At 42.1% G+C, this 18,114-nt stretch overlaps 1 protein-coding gene across 7 annotated transcripts in view; it reads left to right on the top strand.

Moving 5' to 3' along the window:
• Positions 1 to 2,954: 2,954 nt before the first annotated feature.
• Positions 2,955 to 18,114, top strand: part of LOC147026970 (F-actin-monooxygenase mical1-like) — a 124,693-nt gene continuing 109,533 nt past the window's right edge. The window contains exons 1-3 of one of the 7 annotated variants that reach the window (XM_085882913.1): positions 2,955 to 3,204; positions 7,225 to 7,609; positions 8,230 to 8,437. In XM_085882913.1, the coding sequence (XP_085739039.1) occupies positions 7,337 to 7,609; positions 8,230 to 8,437 (481 nt within the window). In that variant the 5' untranslated portion in view covers positions 2,955 to 3,204; positions 7,225 to 7,336. Of the gene's footprint in view, positions 3,205 to 3,472; positions 3,727 to 7,224; positions 7,610 to 8,229; positions 8,438 to 18,114 lie in introns of those variants that run through there. The other 6 variants (XM_085882909.1, XM_085882912.1, XM_085882914.1 and 3 more) reach the window with 6 other exon arrangements.

The following is an 18,114-nucleotide window of genomic DNA, read 5'->3' as shown; positions in this document are numbered from 1 at the left end:
TCTCATGTACATGTATGGGCACATACATGTAGAGCTTGGACAGTGAGTAATTTATGGAAACATGACTGATGATCATGATGTCTTAGAAAAATAAAGATTGGTGAGTAGATCAACCATGTTAAGTTTTCTCTTTTTCACTCTAGAAATATGTTGATATATTTCAGCTAACTGTGGTCTCAAAATGCAGGAGATTGCACCATTTTGCTTCATTTTTTTGAAAAAATTATCGGGGGAGCATGCCCCCAGGACCCCCCAAGGGACGTGTGCAACGCCAGCCTACCGCTTTTCCTTCAAAAGGGTTGGCAGGTATGATACAGTATATCATATATATCATATAATGCTCCTAATTTGAAAGCTATAGCACTTAAAAAAGCGAAGTATACAGGGATTCATAGCTATGATGAACAGGCATTCGATAATATGAGTCAGGAAAATGAAAAAAAAAATTTATCGTGAAGAAATCGTTGTGGCCTGTTCCAAGTCAAGGCATAGTTGAGCAGGCCCAAAAACATGGTGGCTTCAGACCCCAGCGAGGTTACCAAGAATATGCCTTAAGACCCCAAATAACAAGGTGGCCGAATATGTGCCTGAAAAAGGATATAATTAAATAAGATTGTTAAATATCTTCAAAAAGGGTGTTTAAATTAATCCAAGCACCCTACACCCGATTTTTACTCATGCATTTCCTTGGATTTTCATAGTATGCATGCAAAAATTCAGGCTGCTAGGTTTCATGGTAATGGAGTACACACACACACACACACACACACACACACACACACACTTATTAGTTTAGATTTTTTTGTATACAATGTCGAAGCTCGTATGAGAGTAAATACACAGAACGTACAAGGCGAGCAGGAGACAAGAGGGGTGGGAGAGGGAAGGAAAAAACAGTGGTGAACAGAGACATGAAATGTGTGGAAGGGAGAGGGATGGGGTGGAGTACACGTGGTAAACAAGATGGACACTACAGGGACTTTCAGGGAGGAAAGCAAGGAATTTGAAGGAGGTGGGTTTGGGGTGGATTAACGGGGGTAGAAATGATTGTGGTTTTGGATGGGGGAAGATAAGAGATGGTGGTGAACAGCTGTTTTGAAGACCTGGAGGGAAGAGTTGGTTTGAAGAGAATGTGGGAGTTTGTTCCAAAGGTGGGAAAAAAGAGGAATGAAAGAGTGAAGATGAGCAGTGATTCTTAATTTTGGTAGTTTTAGCAGAAGGGGGTTGCTGGCGGACCTTGAGCGCCCTGCGGGAATATTGGGGGGGAAATGTCTCAGACAGAGTGGTGGGGGGGGCGGGGGAGGGGGCAAGGCCGGAGAGGAGATGGTCAAAGACAAAAAGACCACCGACCCGAAGACTCAGCCTCATTGCGGGAGATACCAATGATGCTAAACGCCTTGGTTTCCACAGCGTGAAGTTAAGAAATGTGAGAGGCGGGAGCACCAGCCCGGAGGGGAGAGCAGTACTCCATCAGGCTGTGGATGAAAGCTTTGTATGTGGTCAGGAGCACAGGTGTGCCAAGGAAGGACTTTGCATGATGGAGGATGCACAGTCGGTAACTGGTTTTGGAGGCCAGCTTGGAAATGTGGCTTTCCTAGGAAAGATCAATACAGATCGTGAGGCCCAAAAGCTTGAATGAAAGAACTCCTTCAAGAGGATTGTTGAGAAAGTCGATGGGGGGGGGGGGGGGGGGGTTCCAGACGGTCAGTTTGGAGAGACATGGTGATGGTGTAAGATTCGTTTGGATTGAAAGACATGTTCCATGTGTTGGACCAGCTTGTGATTATATCCAGATCTGCAGAGAGTGAAGAGGCTGTTGCTTGCCGATCTGAGGGATGACAGATGATATGGCAGAGGGTGAAATCATCAGAAAAGAGGTAAAGAGGATCGTGGAAAAGAACACGCAATAAAATTTGCATCGGAAAGTTTGAAGTTCAAGGCAATTCACATTTTTATATATATATATATATATATATATATATATATATATATATATATATATATATATATATATATATATATATATATATATATATATATATATATTTATGTATATATATATTTATGTATATATATATATATATATATATATATATATATATATATATATATATATATATATATATATTTATGTATATATATATATATATATATATATATATATATATATATATTTATGTATATATATATATATATATATATTTATGTATATAGATATATATACATACATAAATATATATACATAAATATATATATATATATATATATATATACATAAATATATATATATATATTTATGTATATATATATATATATATATATATATATTTATGTATATATATTTATGTATGTATATATATTTATGTATATATATATATATATATATATATATATATATATATATTTATGTATATATATATATATATATATATTTATGTATATATATATATATATATATATTTATGTATATATATATATATATATTTATGTATATATATATATATATATTTATGTATATATTTATGTATATATATATATATATATATATATGTATATATATATATATATATATATATATATATATATATATATATATATATATTCATGTATATATATATATATATATATATATATATATATATATATTTATGTATATATGTATATATATGTGTATATATATGTATATATATATGTGTATATATATGTATATATATGTGTATATATATGTATATATATGTGTATATATATGTATATATATGTGCATATATATATGTATATATATATATATATATATATATATATATATATATATATATATATATGTATATATGTATATGACAGAGACCCACACGCCCAACGCCCGACATGCTTCGAGACACCTGATAGACAGCAGGTGATGTCACGACTTTACTGTATATGGTTGGTCCATCACCTGCGCCCATAAAGGAAGATCATATCCTCATTCCGAGTTTCTTTTGCTGACGTCAGACGCCTCGGCGAACGTTTATAAAACCAGTAGACGAGTCGGGTATTGATCACTAAAGATTAGCTATCGCCGACCAATCGCGACTGCTGAGGACGGTTCGCAGGTTGCTTGGTTTGAAGACACTTTTTCCACTTCTTGTCGGTGTTTTCCACCACGACGATGGTTTTCCTGTATCAAGTAAAATAATTCCAATTCCTCGTGTCACCCGAACCTGCTGGGTATGTTGAACGTTCTGTACACGAAACACGTTCATTTGTGTTCCGCTTGTTTTTCATCTGTACACATGATCGGTGACGGTCTTCTGTATATTGTACATGTACCTGTACCCGTACCTGTACCCGTACGGTTTAATTACGTACTTCGTGTTCACTTTGAGAGACTGATACGTGTATTAAGTATAATGTATGAGAAGGGAAGACATTATTAGTGGGGAAGAACAGTGGATGGGAGTAACGTTTGGGTGAGGTTGGGTGCCCTTGGCGTGGCAGGATTTGTACTCCGGCCACCACAAAACACATGGTGGTGCGTGTCGAGTCGGTGCTGAGGTGGTGTCCAACAGACGGCGGTGTCCTCGCATTAACCTCGGATTAACACCTTCGGGTGTGTGCCTGGAATGTCCGTTCCATAAGAGATGGGAATGGGCCAGGCATCTGCCTGGAGGGTGGCCAGACGGATGCCCCTGATGTACCAGCGAAAAGTGGACGTAGCCACGTGTTATGGCGCATGCTTCCCATGTATATGTATGTATGTGTGTATGGGGTGGTTTTGGGGGGGGGGGGGTGGTGAGGGGGTGTTAGGTGTTCAGACATTTTTTTGTTTTAAGATCTTTTTTATTTATTTATTTTTTAGTTTAGGATGTGCCAGCAGATGAGCTATGGGATGTACAGTGATTAACTGATGAGATGTGATGAGCTATGGGATGTACAGTGATTAACTGATGAGCTGTGGCAGCAGATGAGCTATGAGATTAACAGTGATTATCTCTCTGTCTCTGTCTCTCTCTGTCTCCCTCTGTCTCCCTCTGTCTCTCGTCCAGCCTTCTGGCTGCTGGTTGCATCATTGGTTAGGGACACAGCTATGCCGCTGATGGAGAATGTACTCATTTTGCTGACCACGGAAGGGTGACAAAGCTGAGTCAACCACACCTGGTATTGATTCATTGGCCAACAGGGCTCGAACTCAGGCCCTATGATGGCAAATCAGCCACCCTCACTGCTAAGCCAACACCAGGCTTGGTGATTAACTGATGAGATGAAGAGATTTGATGAGCTATGCCAGCACCTACATGCAGATGCAGATGTGATATCTCCCATCATGACGGGCATGGGCAGGCAATGTGTACGAATGTTCTTTTGTTACTTCCATTGTCATAAACTGTGATCTTTTTCTCCTGTATCACTTGATTCTAAAACGTCGTCCTCAAACACATGGTGATATTTGGCTGATTCTCAGAGAGGTACTTGACAGTCTCTTGATGGGAAAGTCGATGGGTACAGCATGTACAGAATTATTCTTACCGCCGGTGAAGTGTGCACTACAAACCTGATGTCCATCGGTCGATTTGAAGAGGCGAGATCTCCCATTATTTCTAATATTGTTAACCTTTTTTTTATCCATGAACGGTGCAATTTTTCCATTTTGAAGGAGCCTGTTGTCAGAAAATGTCTGATCTCGAGCAAAATTGTTGAAACAACCAGTGCCACAGCAGGTAAATCGAGGTAGTTTGACCACATGCTACACAGTTATCCTGCAACCGAGCAACCACAATGGCGATCTAAAACTATCGATCCCACAATGAAACGTTCAGAATGGTGATTACGTGTACCCTCCATTGTCTCAAGATGTACTCTATTTCAGATAAGACTCTTGCCCATTATCAGCAAAGTCAGGTAATTGATCATGGCAACAGATGTCAAGATGTACCTATTTTCAAATACTGTCCTCAAATTATCAACCACGACAGTTTTTGCTCATTTGCTTTGTGACCTGCAGCTGCTGCAGACCCAGCAGTGGATGAATTGCAAACGTATCAAGGTCCTCTTCTTAAACTTGTACAACTCCTCTGTTTGTGGACATTTTTCCCACATTGCAAATCAGCATGCGATTTATATACGTGGGTGTCTTATTGTGACCTGTTGAACAATTACATTGCTGACTTTTCAAAAAAGCAGATTTGGGTGCATTCGTGACACTGGGTGTATTGGGGACATCTCTTCCAACAGCTATTGTTTCATGATATTAGCCTGCTAATGGAGATGTGCCAATGCAGCCCGTGCCTCGTTTCACCCCAGTTTCCCCTAGTACAGTGGAGGCCGTTAAAATCTGCCATCAAGACAGCACAGCTTGCCTTACTGCTGTCTGTAAGGAACTAATAATTGATGACAAAAACACGTTTAAACTTGAACGGCACTCGCTAGAGCACATACCTCTGCCAGGCTGAACAGTTTACGTTTTGTATTCCACTGATTGGCCTGATCTGCATCCGGATCTTCACCAATATCTAATCGGCTTGTTCTTATCACATACCCAACCCATCCATCAAGTTTCGTCTGAATCCGTCCCTAACTGTTTGAGATATCATGCTCACAGACAAACGGGGATGAAAACATAATCTCCATTCGTCGCAGATGACGGAGGCAACTAGAGCGAAGTCAATGGCTTGCCATCGCAAATCCTTGAGCAAAGTTGGAAGATGGTAAAATGTTCCACCAGGAATGACCCAATATCAAATTTTAAGTTTATTTGTTTATTTATAAACCTTCTGTTTTGACCCCTGTGATCCAATGACCCCCATCGGGCATGAACCGGAGGTCAAATCCAAAAAAACATGTTACATATTTCATGCATCCCCTCAATGTTAATTGCATATACAAAGTTTCACCAAAAATGTTTAAAAATCTGCCCGTAATTGCATTTTTTTGGAACATGACCTTTTGTCCCCACCACACGGCCCTGGGGGCAGGGCTAAAATGATACTGCTCTCATACCTTCTTCCCATGTGATGAACATAACTACTAAGTTTTTGTTGAATTTCTGTAAAGCCGTTTAGGAGGAGATAGCATGACAGACAGTGAGAGCTGATTTGAATATGCTTCCCCTTCTTTTCTTCTGATTTTTTTTTTTTAAAGCATGGGGTTAACTACCTCTCATCCATCCATCAGGACCATACTCTGCGCAGAGTGTTGGTGCTGCTTAAGCAGTCTCCTTGGCTATTGAGCACAATCCTGAACGGGTCGATAACTACCTACACCTGTGGCTTAAATCCACCTTGCCATTCTGGGATTCCTTTTGAAAGCAACCTGAGTGACAGAGTCCAAATAAAGTAATCCACCATGAATTTTCATTTTCTACGAAGGAAGAATGGTGCAACATTACACTTATTAACAGCATTTCTTTCGCTCTTACAACAGCGAGGCTCATGGTAGAGCAAAGTTAAATTGACAGCAGGGTAGTGGGGTAACAATTGAGCACAACCAGCAAGTGTATATATGAACATGAAAGGAAGAAGAAGGAGGCACTAAAATCAGCAACTAAGAGGGTTGTGGTGGGAAGGGGTCAATGGGGGTAATAGACATCATGGGTGAGGATGGGGGATGGCATGAATAAGTGTGACAAACTGTTAGTAATGATGCTGACATGCTCTAGAAATTAAATAAATGTTTGTGAGGCTCACTTCCTTATGGTCCTTGTACTTTTGGTCGTGTGTGGGCTCGGGCACTGTGATGTCATGCTGTTAACTTGTTTTAACAGCTGTTCCCTTGTCATGGAAGGGCACTAATTGTTTCCCACAAACAGCTTGCCAACTAAACCTAGTTCCTCTTGAAACCTTGAACACGCATCAATGCTTCCCCATCCGTCCAGGTCACTGACTGTTTTACCCAAATCCTTAGAGTGCAAGTTTTGATCCACTGCCAGCCTTAATTGAACTCTCCTTCATGGGGTTGAAAGCAGAAAATGACTCCAGTCAAGGCCTCAACTTTTCTACTTTTGCTATTTAATTTGGTCCTGACAGGTTATTCTTTATTGTTTCATGAACAAAGCATTGTTACAAAAGCCTTGGGCAAACTTAGCAGCAATAACTTCATACCCTTACACCACATTTCTTATTCTCATGACATTAATTGCAAGCCCTGTCATGCTCTTACATGAACTGTTTGCTGCATTCCTTCTGCGTGATGCAATGGAATGTCGTTCATGGAGTGTCCCCATGTGTTAATAGATGCTCTTTATGTATACAGTATAATTCGTGCTGTCCTGGCAATAGAAAACGTCACTCAACACAGCAGACCTACAACAACCCACGTCAGAGCAGAGGCAAAGTCCACACGGATCGGCGCTTGTTCACCCAGCATGCGGTGTGATGGGGATACATTTTCGATGGAATCTAGGCAGTTGTTTGAAAGGTTTCAAAAAGCTCACTCGTTCCAGGGCACACTTCAGGTGTTTGATGAGCTATGCCAGCACCTGGGCCTGCACATGAAGGGGAATGGAGGCTCCAGAGTGTTTTACTCTGATCTCAAGGCATCTTTGGACCATTGGAAGGCTCAGGCTCTGTGGAACCAGTTGGATAAACGAGCAGTGCATGAAGAGTATAATGGTGGTCAAGCCTGCTCTGGCACCAAGGTGAAGTTGTGTGTTTATTTTTTATTTATTTGCTTGTTTATTCCAAAATGTCTTGGTTTGAGGGTTAGGAGGAAGTGGTGGTTGTTTTGGGAGGAAAGGGGGAGGAGGTAGAGGAGGACGTGGTTTTTTTTTTATGAGGGGCTGTCATATATTGTCCATTATTTATTGTGGAACATGAGATATGACACATGAACAACATTGTTCTCCAAAATTGTGATCATATCGATTACATATTTGTCCAATTTTTTTAATTTCTTTTGTCTTATTTGAAATGTATCCTCTAAACCATTAATTTTACTGATATATTCTATGCTACAATGTCCTTCTTTGACCACTTGGGGTCCATTTATTTATTTTGTGGGTGGGGGAGGGTTGGCGTCCAAACTTTCTGCCATATTTCCATACATAATAAATGGATGTTCCTATGAATGACTTTTGAGCCTGCTGCTTCCAACCCTCAGCCCACCTGCATCCTTCCACCAATGAAGAATGCTATTTTTCCATTGTTTCCAAATGGGTGTCGAAGATTCTTCTCTGTTTTGCTGACATTTGATATAACTGCAAATAGATTAGTATGTGACCTTTCTTTATTGCAATCTAATTTGAAATAATACTTGCAGTGCCTGGTTGTAGGTGCAGGGCCATGTGGCCTGAGGATGGCCATCGAGTTGGCCTTGCTTGGAGCAACAACAGTCGTCGTGGAGAAACGTGAAGATTTCTCACGCAACAATGTTTTGCATCTGTGGCCTTTCAACATCCATGACCTGCGTGAGCTTGGGGCCAAGACCTTCTACGGCAAGTTCTGTGCTGGTTCAATTGACCATATAAGTAAGTATGGTTGGCTTTTGTAGGTTTTAGTCTCATGTTGAGGTTGTGTATGCTTTATGACTGATGTACTACTACTACTACTACTACTACTACTACTACTACTACTACTACTACTACTAGTACTACTTTGAGTTGCCGCATATTTTCGCTGCTCCTCGAGTTGCTTCATCATAATAGTCGTACTATTCCGGTTCTATTAGTTTTATTTTGTTTTGTTTTGGTTATCTGAACCGAGTTGGTTCATTTGTTTATTTTATTTTTGTGTTTTGGTTGTTTAATTCGACCTTTTGTGTTGAGGCCTAGTTGCACGGCACGACGCGCCCGTGTAGCGCTTGTTTGCCACACCTGACCCATGGCGTTGTCGATAAAATATCATTTTGAATTCCTTTTGTTTTTGCTTAATGACCCTTTGCAGTGCGAAATGGCACAAGATTGTGAATGAGCAGAGTATTGTTTGCTTCAAACGAGTTTCCTTAAAAACTGCGTTTTTCAACGTTTGGTTTGCTTTCTTAAAAACGTGTTGTTTTTTTTTTCAACGTTTGTTTTCCTTCAGGTTAATTACACTGTCCTTTATTTCGTGAGCAGTTTTGTTTGTAAGAGATATATCTAGGTACTACAAACATGCCTATGAATCGTGATTGGGCTGGAATTGCTGCGAGCCGTTCTGGCCAAGCAAGTGTGAGCAGCTCTGCACATCCATTTAACGCGTTGACCAAGAAGCACGGAGTGAGATGTGAGATGGGATGAGCTCTATCCAAATGGAAGCGTAGGTAAAGGCAATGGCTAATGTTGTCGGGCCATCAACAATAGTTGCTGCCTCGAAAATGTATGGAAGGGCCGTGTTCTTTCTCGAATCCGAAGCTGAAGCAAATGAGGTGATAGAGAAATGGATTGTTGTGAGAGGATTCATCGTTCAAGTTGAACCGCTCTCGAGTCTTGGTACACGGATCACCTTGTCCAACATGCCTCCTTTCATGGCCGATAATGTAGTTTTTGCCTTTCCTGGAGCGATTGGGAGTGCTAAGATCATCTATCGGGCCTGTGTCTCGAGTTTGTCGTGAGCCTGCCCTACGTCATATCCTGTCTTTCAAAAGACGGGTCTCAATGGAGTTGAGAAATGACAGCGAATGTGAGGGATTCTTTGTTATTCCTTTTGAAGGTAAGAGCTACAAGATATTTTATCTATCTAAAATTCCAGCTGTGTGTGTGTGTGTGTGTGTGTGTGTGTGTGTGTGTGTGTGTGTGTGTGTGTGTGTGTGTGTGTGTGTGTGTGTGTGTGTGTGTGTGTGTGTGTGTGTGTGTGTGTGTGTATCTGTGACCGCTGTTTCTCGACAACCACTGGTCCGATCTAATTGAAACTTGCCAGATATATTGCTGGGCACCTGAGGATGTGCCTTTTCAAGGTTTGATATTAATCGGACAAGTGCTTCCCAAGTTATGGCCATTTATTTACCAAACCAATGACAAGACGCGCTGTTGCGTGGGCGTGGCCGATGGGGAAGGGAAGCTCAGCCGCGTTCGCCATTACGGGATACAACGTACGGACTTCCGGATAGTGATGACTTCGTGTATTCTAATAATTTCTCGATTTCTGATGCGCATTTATAGATAAACACAATGCCCCAAGTTAAGATCGTTTTCATATTAGACGGTGCATAAATTTCGGTAACATCAGAGTGCTGGTATGCTCCGAACCAAGAAGTAAATTTTTTTCTCTCTCTTCTCTTCTCTTTTTGTTTTTCCTTGCCACGACATTGCGAAAAGGTAAAATACATTGTCGCTAATTGAATAATTGGGTATTAAAACTAAATTGCGAATAATCATAACTGCAAATAATATGCGAACTTCCGGGCCACGCACGTACGGGCACGTGAGAGTGAAGAAATGGCCTGTGTGGTTGTTGTTTGTTGCTCGCGGTTTGAATGTTTATTTATTCTTGTATTTTTTTTATTTTTATTACGGGCACGTACTAGTATGACTAATGAGCCTTGTTGTTTTGTATGTAAAGCAAAGGATCACTTGAGAGCAGACAGCCCTACTCTCTTACAAGAAGTATCTACTCCTCGGTACCTTGACAAGCCGAAGGAAAAGACAAGTGTCATTCCAGAAGCTTCTGTATTGTCTTCTCATCCTGGCCCTTCTTTTGCTGAAGATCAATGGCAGACAGTGAGGGTAGGTAAGGGGAAGATAGCACAGAAGAGAAAATCAGAACCAGAAGACAAAGGGACTGCTGATCGAACTGACGTTGAAGATGCAGCCGACAAGGACTTGAAGCGATCCGCAAGGTCAAGTGTTTTGGAGGAGACAAATTTGACCCAATTAATGCAAATAGAAGATGAGGAAGATGTTGTTCCTGAAGTTACAGATCATGGGAAGTCTTTGCTGCCAGATGCACCCAAAGACCTGTTGAGGAGTGAATAGAAAGATGGATCATCCATGAACAGGCCTGGCATGGTAATGAAGAATGATTCTGTGGCGTCTCCTGACCTGTCAGAGTCAAATGAGACAGATGTCTGTCGCTAACACAGTACATCCAGACAAACCAACAACAACTGAAATGAGGATTCATCATGATTCAATGATTGATGCATGAAAGGACCACCACTGAAGCATCAAATGACACTAGAACCCCTTCTTGTTGTGATAGACAGGCAGAAGGTACCAGTCTTACAAGCGACAAAGGCATTACCTGCACTGACCAAGGTCTCGATTGCTGCCACAACGTCCACAGTAGATGTAGAGAGTGAAGTCGAGCACAGTTCTACCGTAGCACCTCAAATGGATGATCCCTCTGTCCCTACCATCGAAGCATCTTCATTCCCTATAGCTTTGCCAAGTGGTGAAGCAAAGACTGCTTCGTTAGTACCAACGGAGTGTTCATCTGTTTCACCAGGAGAAGGTGCAAAGTCAGTTTTAAGTGACGACAAGGTAGAAGTTTTGTCATACATTGCAGATGTACCAACGGAGAAAGACCATGAGCTCCCAGACAACGAAGATGAGGAGAGCATTGGTGACTGGGAAGGGGATCAAGGATCATTAACGGGTATTGAATCAGAACTGCCCTCAGGGCATCATTCATGTATCCCTGTCCATGAAATATTAGAGTTCCTTGAGCAAAGTTTGCACCATCGGAAGAAAGATGAAACTGCTTTGAAGTGGTGGAAAGACTACAAAACACTAGTGCATTCCCTGTATATACTGAGGAGAGATGGACAAAAAAGCAAGACTTTAGGTTTGGCTGAGCAAGTCCGAGTCAGGAAGTTTCTTGCAAAGTTGCTAAGTTACGGGGCTTAGGGCCCTGTCACACCTTGACGTTTTAGCCAGTGTATGACAAGGTATCAAAATGTATGTAAAATGCTGGCGTACGCTGAACTATTGATGGTTTTTTTCCAGTTTTGGACATATGCACAACGTATTAGTAACGTACACAGAACGTTTCGATAACATATAGATAACTTATATCAACGAATGCTGAGCGTGTTGTTGGCGTTCACAACATATGTCCAACGATAGTCTAACTTATGCATAGTGTGCGGCAGCGTATCGCCAACGATCACGTGGCATAGCCTATAAAAAGGCTGCGGCTCGACGATTCAAATCATAACTGCACTAGACATCGAAGTGTCAAGCCGCTGTCACACCTTGACGTTTTAGCCAGCGTATGCCAACATATGAAAAATTTGCCGAATACGCTGGCACGCGTCGAATACGTTATGGGTAAGTTTTGTATACGTTAAGAGCACGCTGAAGCACGCAAGCATACGACGTAATACACTGAGTACGTCGACAAATTTTCAGCATGTTGAAAATTTTTCGACGTATGCCAGCGTATGACGCACATGTTCCGCATATGCTGGCATAAGTTGTAGGCACGTTACACGATCGTTGACACACGTCGACACACGTTACTTGTAAGTTACTCATAAGTCGAAACATGTCGAGGTAATGGTTAGCGTCAGTGTTCCAAACTCCCTGGATTTTTTTATTTTTATTTTTTTTTCTTCGGTATGACTGTGATGTTGACACTTCGATTTCTAGTGCGGATATGATTTAAATCGTTGAGCGGCAGCCTATTAATTATATTATATTATAACCACACTAGAAATCGAAGTGTCAACATCACCGTCATATCGAAGAAAAAAAAAAAACAGGGAGTTTGGAACACTGACGCTAACCATTACCTTGACGTGTTTCGACTTATGAGTACCTTACAAGTAACCTGTGTGGACGTGTGTCGACGATCGCGTAACGTGCCTACAACCAGAGCGGGATTAACCATTAGGCAGACAAGGCATGTGACTTAGGGCCAGCCAAAAATTCGTGCCACAAAACTTTAGGCAATTTTTTTTTTTAACATACAATTCTTATTGGTCTGAGAATACTGTTACGAATTTGGAAATCTATCGCACACAACATACAGGTTCCTTTAGCTCAGTTATCTCGGTAAGTACGTGTTTTATAGATAGCTTCCTCCCCCTGGTCTAATGGGTGAATAAGTGTAAATGCGCTGCGATTTGTTATTGGAATACCCCATCTCCTGCAACAACAACAACAACAGTAACAACGACAACAACGCCATCTTCACATCCATCCTGATGCCATGACGCTCGCGGCATTCTTTGTGCACACGTCAGCCAGCAGGCGCGTGAGTTGGTGGAGTCTAGCATTGGCATGGCGTCCCTCCTTAGCCAATTGGCAGGGAGCAGGTGTCTTCCCCGCCCCGCCTCCGACTCGAAACGGTCGCCATTAGACACTGTATAGTGTTTAATGTGGTTTGTATTTAATAATAAAAGGTTTTAAAACTCGTACATTTGATGTTCTATTTGCAGATTCAATCCATCGTTATGTCAGGAGGCAAAGGTGGCTGGGAGCGAGCTCAGGAGTTGCAGAAAAAGAAGCATAAGGAGGATCAACTACTCAAGAAGACTCATAAATTGACATAGTTTTTCCATGTGGTGGAGAAAGATGCTGGTGTTGGTGGTGATGATGATATAGATTCAACGAAGGACTCCCCTTCAACATCTCCCGCAGTTGATCCTGTCGAAGACAGGCCGGCCGACGATGGTGACACTAGGGGCACAGGTGCTTCAGTATGGACTCCACTGATTCCCAACGATGTCGCGTTGTTTCATATAATCACAGACAAACTGCACCATATGTGCATCAGCTTGGGCACTGACCATTTTCGGAACTTGGATGACAGTTATCCAGAAACGAAGCGCGAATACTCTGGGGTGAATCGCTTTCTTAATGCCAGTGCCTTCCAACGGGTTTTGCCAAATGGGGAGGTAGCTGATCGTGATTGGTTGGTTTATTCTCCTGCCAAAGCTAGCGTTTTTTTGTTTTCCATTTTTCCTCTGACAGAGCTGCACAGATTTCTTGCTCGGGATTTACTGATTGGAAGAATACGGCTCAGTACTTGAAGGCCCATGAAATCAGCCCAAAGCACATAGAATCAGTTCTAACATTTTGTCAGCGGAGTGCTGATGCCGGTCGAGTTGATAAGCAATTGCATCAAAACATGCTGGAGCAGCGCAGCTATTGGAAAAATGTGTTGACACGTTGTGTTGCCACAATTACTTTTCTTTGCGAGAGGGGTCAGTCGTTTCGAGGTAGTAACGAAATTGTTTGCTCCAGCAGCAATGGTAATTACTTGGGCATTTTGGAGTTGATTGGCCAGTTTGATCCGTTTTTTCCCAGCACATCCATTACCATGCCAATCGGGGTCACGGTCACACGTCTTATTTGTCAAAAGCAATCTGTGAAGAATTAAATGCGATGATGGGCAAGCAAGTACTTGGTCGCATCAAGGATGAGATTTTGAAGTCACGGTATTTCTCCGTTTCAGTGGACTCCACACCAGACATTGCCCATACGGACCAGCTCACTATCATCCTCCACTACGTCAACATGACAGATCACAAGCCTGTCGAGCGTTTCCTCACGTTCATTAGTATCTCTCGTCATACAGGTCAGAATCTTGCTGATACTCTTCTCCAATACTTGAAGGACCATGACATCGACTTTAACAATTGCCACGGTCAGATGTATGACAATGCTAGTAATATGTCGGGCAAGTACAATGGTATGCAGCAAATTTTGAAGACCAAGAACAGTTTGGTTGATGACATTCCCTGTGTAGGTCACTCTATGAACCTAGTTGGTCAGTCCGCGGTGGATTGTTGCATTTAAGCGGTTTCATTTTTGGGGTTTTTGCAGCACCTGCATGCGTTCTGTGGCATCCACGCACCGTTGGGGTGTCCTGCAGACCCATATGTGGAACAGCAACCTGGGTGCCTTGTTCCGAAACACCCATCGGATACCCGGTGGTCTGCCCGAGCTGATGCCACTGAAGCTCTGTTCCACGGTTACCGCCAGTTCCAGAGTGCTCTCGAAGAGATCTCTGCAGATGAAAATCAGAACAGGGAGACACAAAATGAGGCGGATTCTTTGGCAGAGAAGATGGGCACCATAGAAGTTGCCCTGATGTGTGAACTTTGGAATGATATTTTGCAGCGCTTCAACTGCTGCAGCAAGTTGTTGCAAAGTGCAACCATAGAATTAACACCGGCTATTTGTCTGCTGAAGAGTTTGAATGAGTTTTTACATGCGCGCAGAGAAAATTTTGATTTCTATGAGCAACAAGCATGTGATCGCTGCGGCAACAGCACTTACAAATCCGAAAGTCGGCGAATGCCCAAGCGTAAGAAGCGTGACAATGATGGCAATGCTACTGATGCCACAAAAGGGATGACGGGCCAACAAAAATTCAAAGTTAATACATTTTATGTCATCATTGACCAACTGCGAAGTGCTTTGCAGAAACGCATAGAGGCGTATTCTCTAGTGCTGCAGCGGTTTGGCGTTCTGACAGAGTTTGACTCTATAACCGACGAGGATATCAACACTGCTATTACAGGGCTTGTCAGTGTGTATCACAAGGATCTGAATACTGATTTTGCGTCAGAGTTCCTTCAGTTCATTTGCTGGTATAAAAACAAACTGCCCTCAAGTTCCCCCTCAACAGGGTGTGCACAGCATATGTTTGCACTGCTGCACACCACTGGAGTTAATGCAGCCTTTCCAAACACTGAAGTGGCTCTCCGAATATACTTAGCACTGATGGCCACCAATTGTTCAGGAGAACGCTCATTTTCGCAGCTAAAGAGAATCACAGATGTGAAGCGTTCGACCATGCATCAACAGCGTCTTGGTGCGTTGGCCCTTTTGTGCATTGAAAGTGATTTGCTCCAAGAACTGGACTTCACTTCAGTTCCGTAATTGAAGAGTTTGCAGTTGTAAAAGTGCGCAAGGTTGCAATCTAAGGTCTAGTAAACTGTAAAGCAAAGTGCCAAATCTGTACGTGTTTTGTCATGCATATATTCATGCACTGCAAATTGTATAGAGGGATTAAATAAACTATTTTCTTTTCACATTAAATATTTGTCTTTTTTTTGTATTAAATATTTTGTTCTTGAATCAGTTAATCTTTTGTCTGGGGTCCATTTCCATGAGTCTGAGATCTAATTTAATTTTTTCAGGCCATTCTCTACTATTTCAAAATGTGCCTTAGGGCCAGCCGAGGCTTAATCTGGCACTGCCTACAACACGTTACTCATAGGTTAGAAATAAGTTTCGGGTACGCTAAACATTACCTCGATGTGTTTCAACTTGTGAGTAACTTACAAGTAACGTGTGTCGACGTGTCAACGATCGCGTAACGTGCCTACAACTTATGCCAGCGTTATGCGGAACGTGCGAGTCATTTGCTGGCATACGTCGAAAAATTTCAAGCATGGAAAATTTGTCTAATAGCTCGGCGTACTACGACGTATACCAGCGTGCTTTTAACGTATACAAAACGTACCCATAACGTATTTGACGTGTGCCAGCGTTTTAGACAAATTTTTCATACGTCGGCATACGCTGGCTAAATCGTCAAGGTGTGACAGGGCCTTAAGGTATTACAACAAGTGGCAACATTGTTCAACCTGAGAGACGTTTGGCGTGTACAGCACCCCATAGATAAATCATTTACTTACACGAGTATCATTGGTGGTAATATCTCACAATACCAACTAAACGGATTTTACTTGTCTCACCGTTGGTGCAGGAGTGTAACTTGCTGCGGTATAAAATTTGCACATTTTGCAGATCATAATCTGGCCTGGATTAAGCTTTCTTTGGCCGAGGCAAGGCATGGCACTGAGTTTTGGCATCTCAACAATGTCTTATTCAAGGATAAAGCATTCTTTGGTCAACATTGTTTGTCAGCAAGCAACTTTTGGCAAGCCTGGAGGGATACAAAAGGAGATTTTTTGTTCACTTGGACTCTGGTGGGATGTTGGGAAAGCATGGCTGAAATTGTTATGCCAGGAATACTCGTGTGGATAGAGCAAAGCAATTGGAGTAGAAATTGCTAAGCTCGAAGAGGAATTGTTGCATCCTGAGTGTCACTTGACCACGCTCACCCCTGCTGAATTGCACGCTTATGAGGAAAAGAAGAGCACCCTCAAAGCACGTAGTCATATTCAGGCACGAGGAGCATTCGTTCGCTCTCGGTTGCAGTTTCTTATTGAGGATGAATATGCCCCGAGTTATCTAAAAACTTTGGAAAAGTGCAAAGGTTGACTTCGGATGATATCCAGTGTTCTGGCAGAAGATGGCTCCTTGCTCAATGATCTTGAGCGTGTTCATGAACGAATTTGAGGTTTTTATGCTCAACTCTACTCAGGTAAGAAGATGGATGCAGATGCTTGTGGCACATTGTGGAATGGCCTCCCTGAAGTTATTCCAGAATACACAGAGTGACTAGAAGCTCCATTTTCGCTGGAAGAATGAACAATTGCTCTGCGTAGCCTGTTGCTGGATAAGTCCTCTGGAGTGGAAGGCTTGTCTTGTGAATTTTACACCAAAGTATGAGATTTGATCAGACTTGACTACGTTAGTGTAGCTCAGGAAGCCAGGAAGATCCAGGCCAAATGCCACTGTCTTGGAGGCGAGTAACCTTGGTTTTGATTCCTAAGGAGGGTGACTTGAGAGACATAAGGAACTATCGGCCAGTGTCTCTGTTGTGCGTGGACTACAAAATCGTGGCAAAAATGCTGTCAAATCGTCTGGGACTGGTGTAACCAAAATTAATCAGCCCTGACTGGTCATATGCCATCCTGGGCAGAACACTATATGACAACATATTCCTGGTCAGAGACATAATACAGTATGTGGACAAGACTCAGACTCAAGTTGGATTCCTTTCCTTGGATCGAGTGAAAGCTTTTGACCAAATGAACCATGATTACCTCTTTGAGACCCTGCTAACTTTTGGGTTGGGGAAGAGATACATAGGCATGATAGAGACGTTGTACATGTCTGCGTCAATGGTCACTTGATCGCTCCCTTTCCATTCAAAAGAGGAATAAGACAAGGATGTCCCTTGTCTGGCCAACTTTATTCCCTGTGCATTGAACCCTTCCTTTGTTTGATGAGGCAAAGGCTAACGGGCATGGTGGTACCAAACAACAGGCTCTCCCTCATACTTTCTGCACACGCAGATGACGCCCTTGTTTTTGCCAGCAGTGCAAGGGATATGCAAGCCGTTTATGATTGTCAGTGGGTCTACTCAACAGCATTGTCCGCGACAATAAATTGGAGGAAAAGATCTGGGCTTCTGATTGGAC

The sequence above is a fragment of the Eptatretus burgeri genome, chromosome 5, assembly GCF_056783735.1.
Source record: "Eptatretus burgeri isolate ZD-2024b chromosome 5, Ebu_testis_v1, whole genome shotgun sequence".
NCBI lineage: Eukaryota > Metazoa > Chordata > Myxini > Myxiniformes > Myxinidae > Eptatretus > Eptatretus burgeri.
Note: the sequence above shows the minus strand (reverse complement) of the source record. Positions and strands in the feature narration are given on the sequence as shown.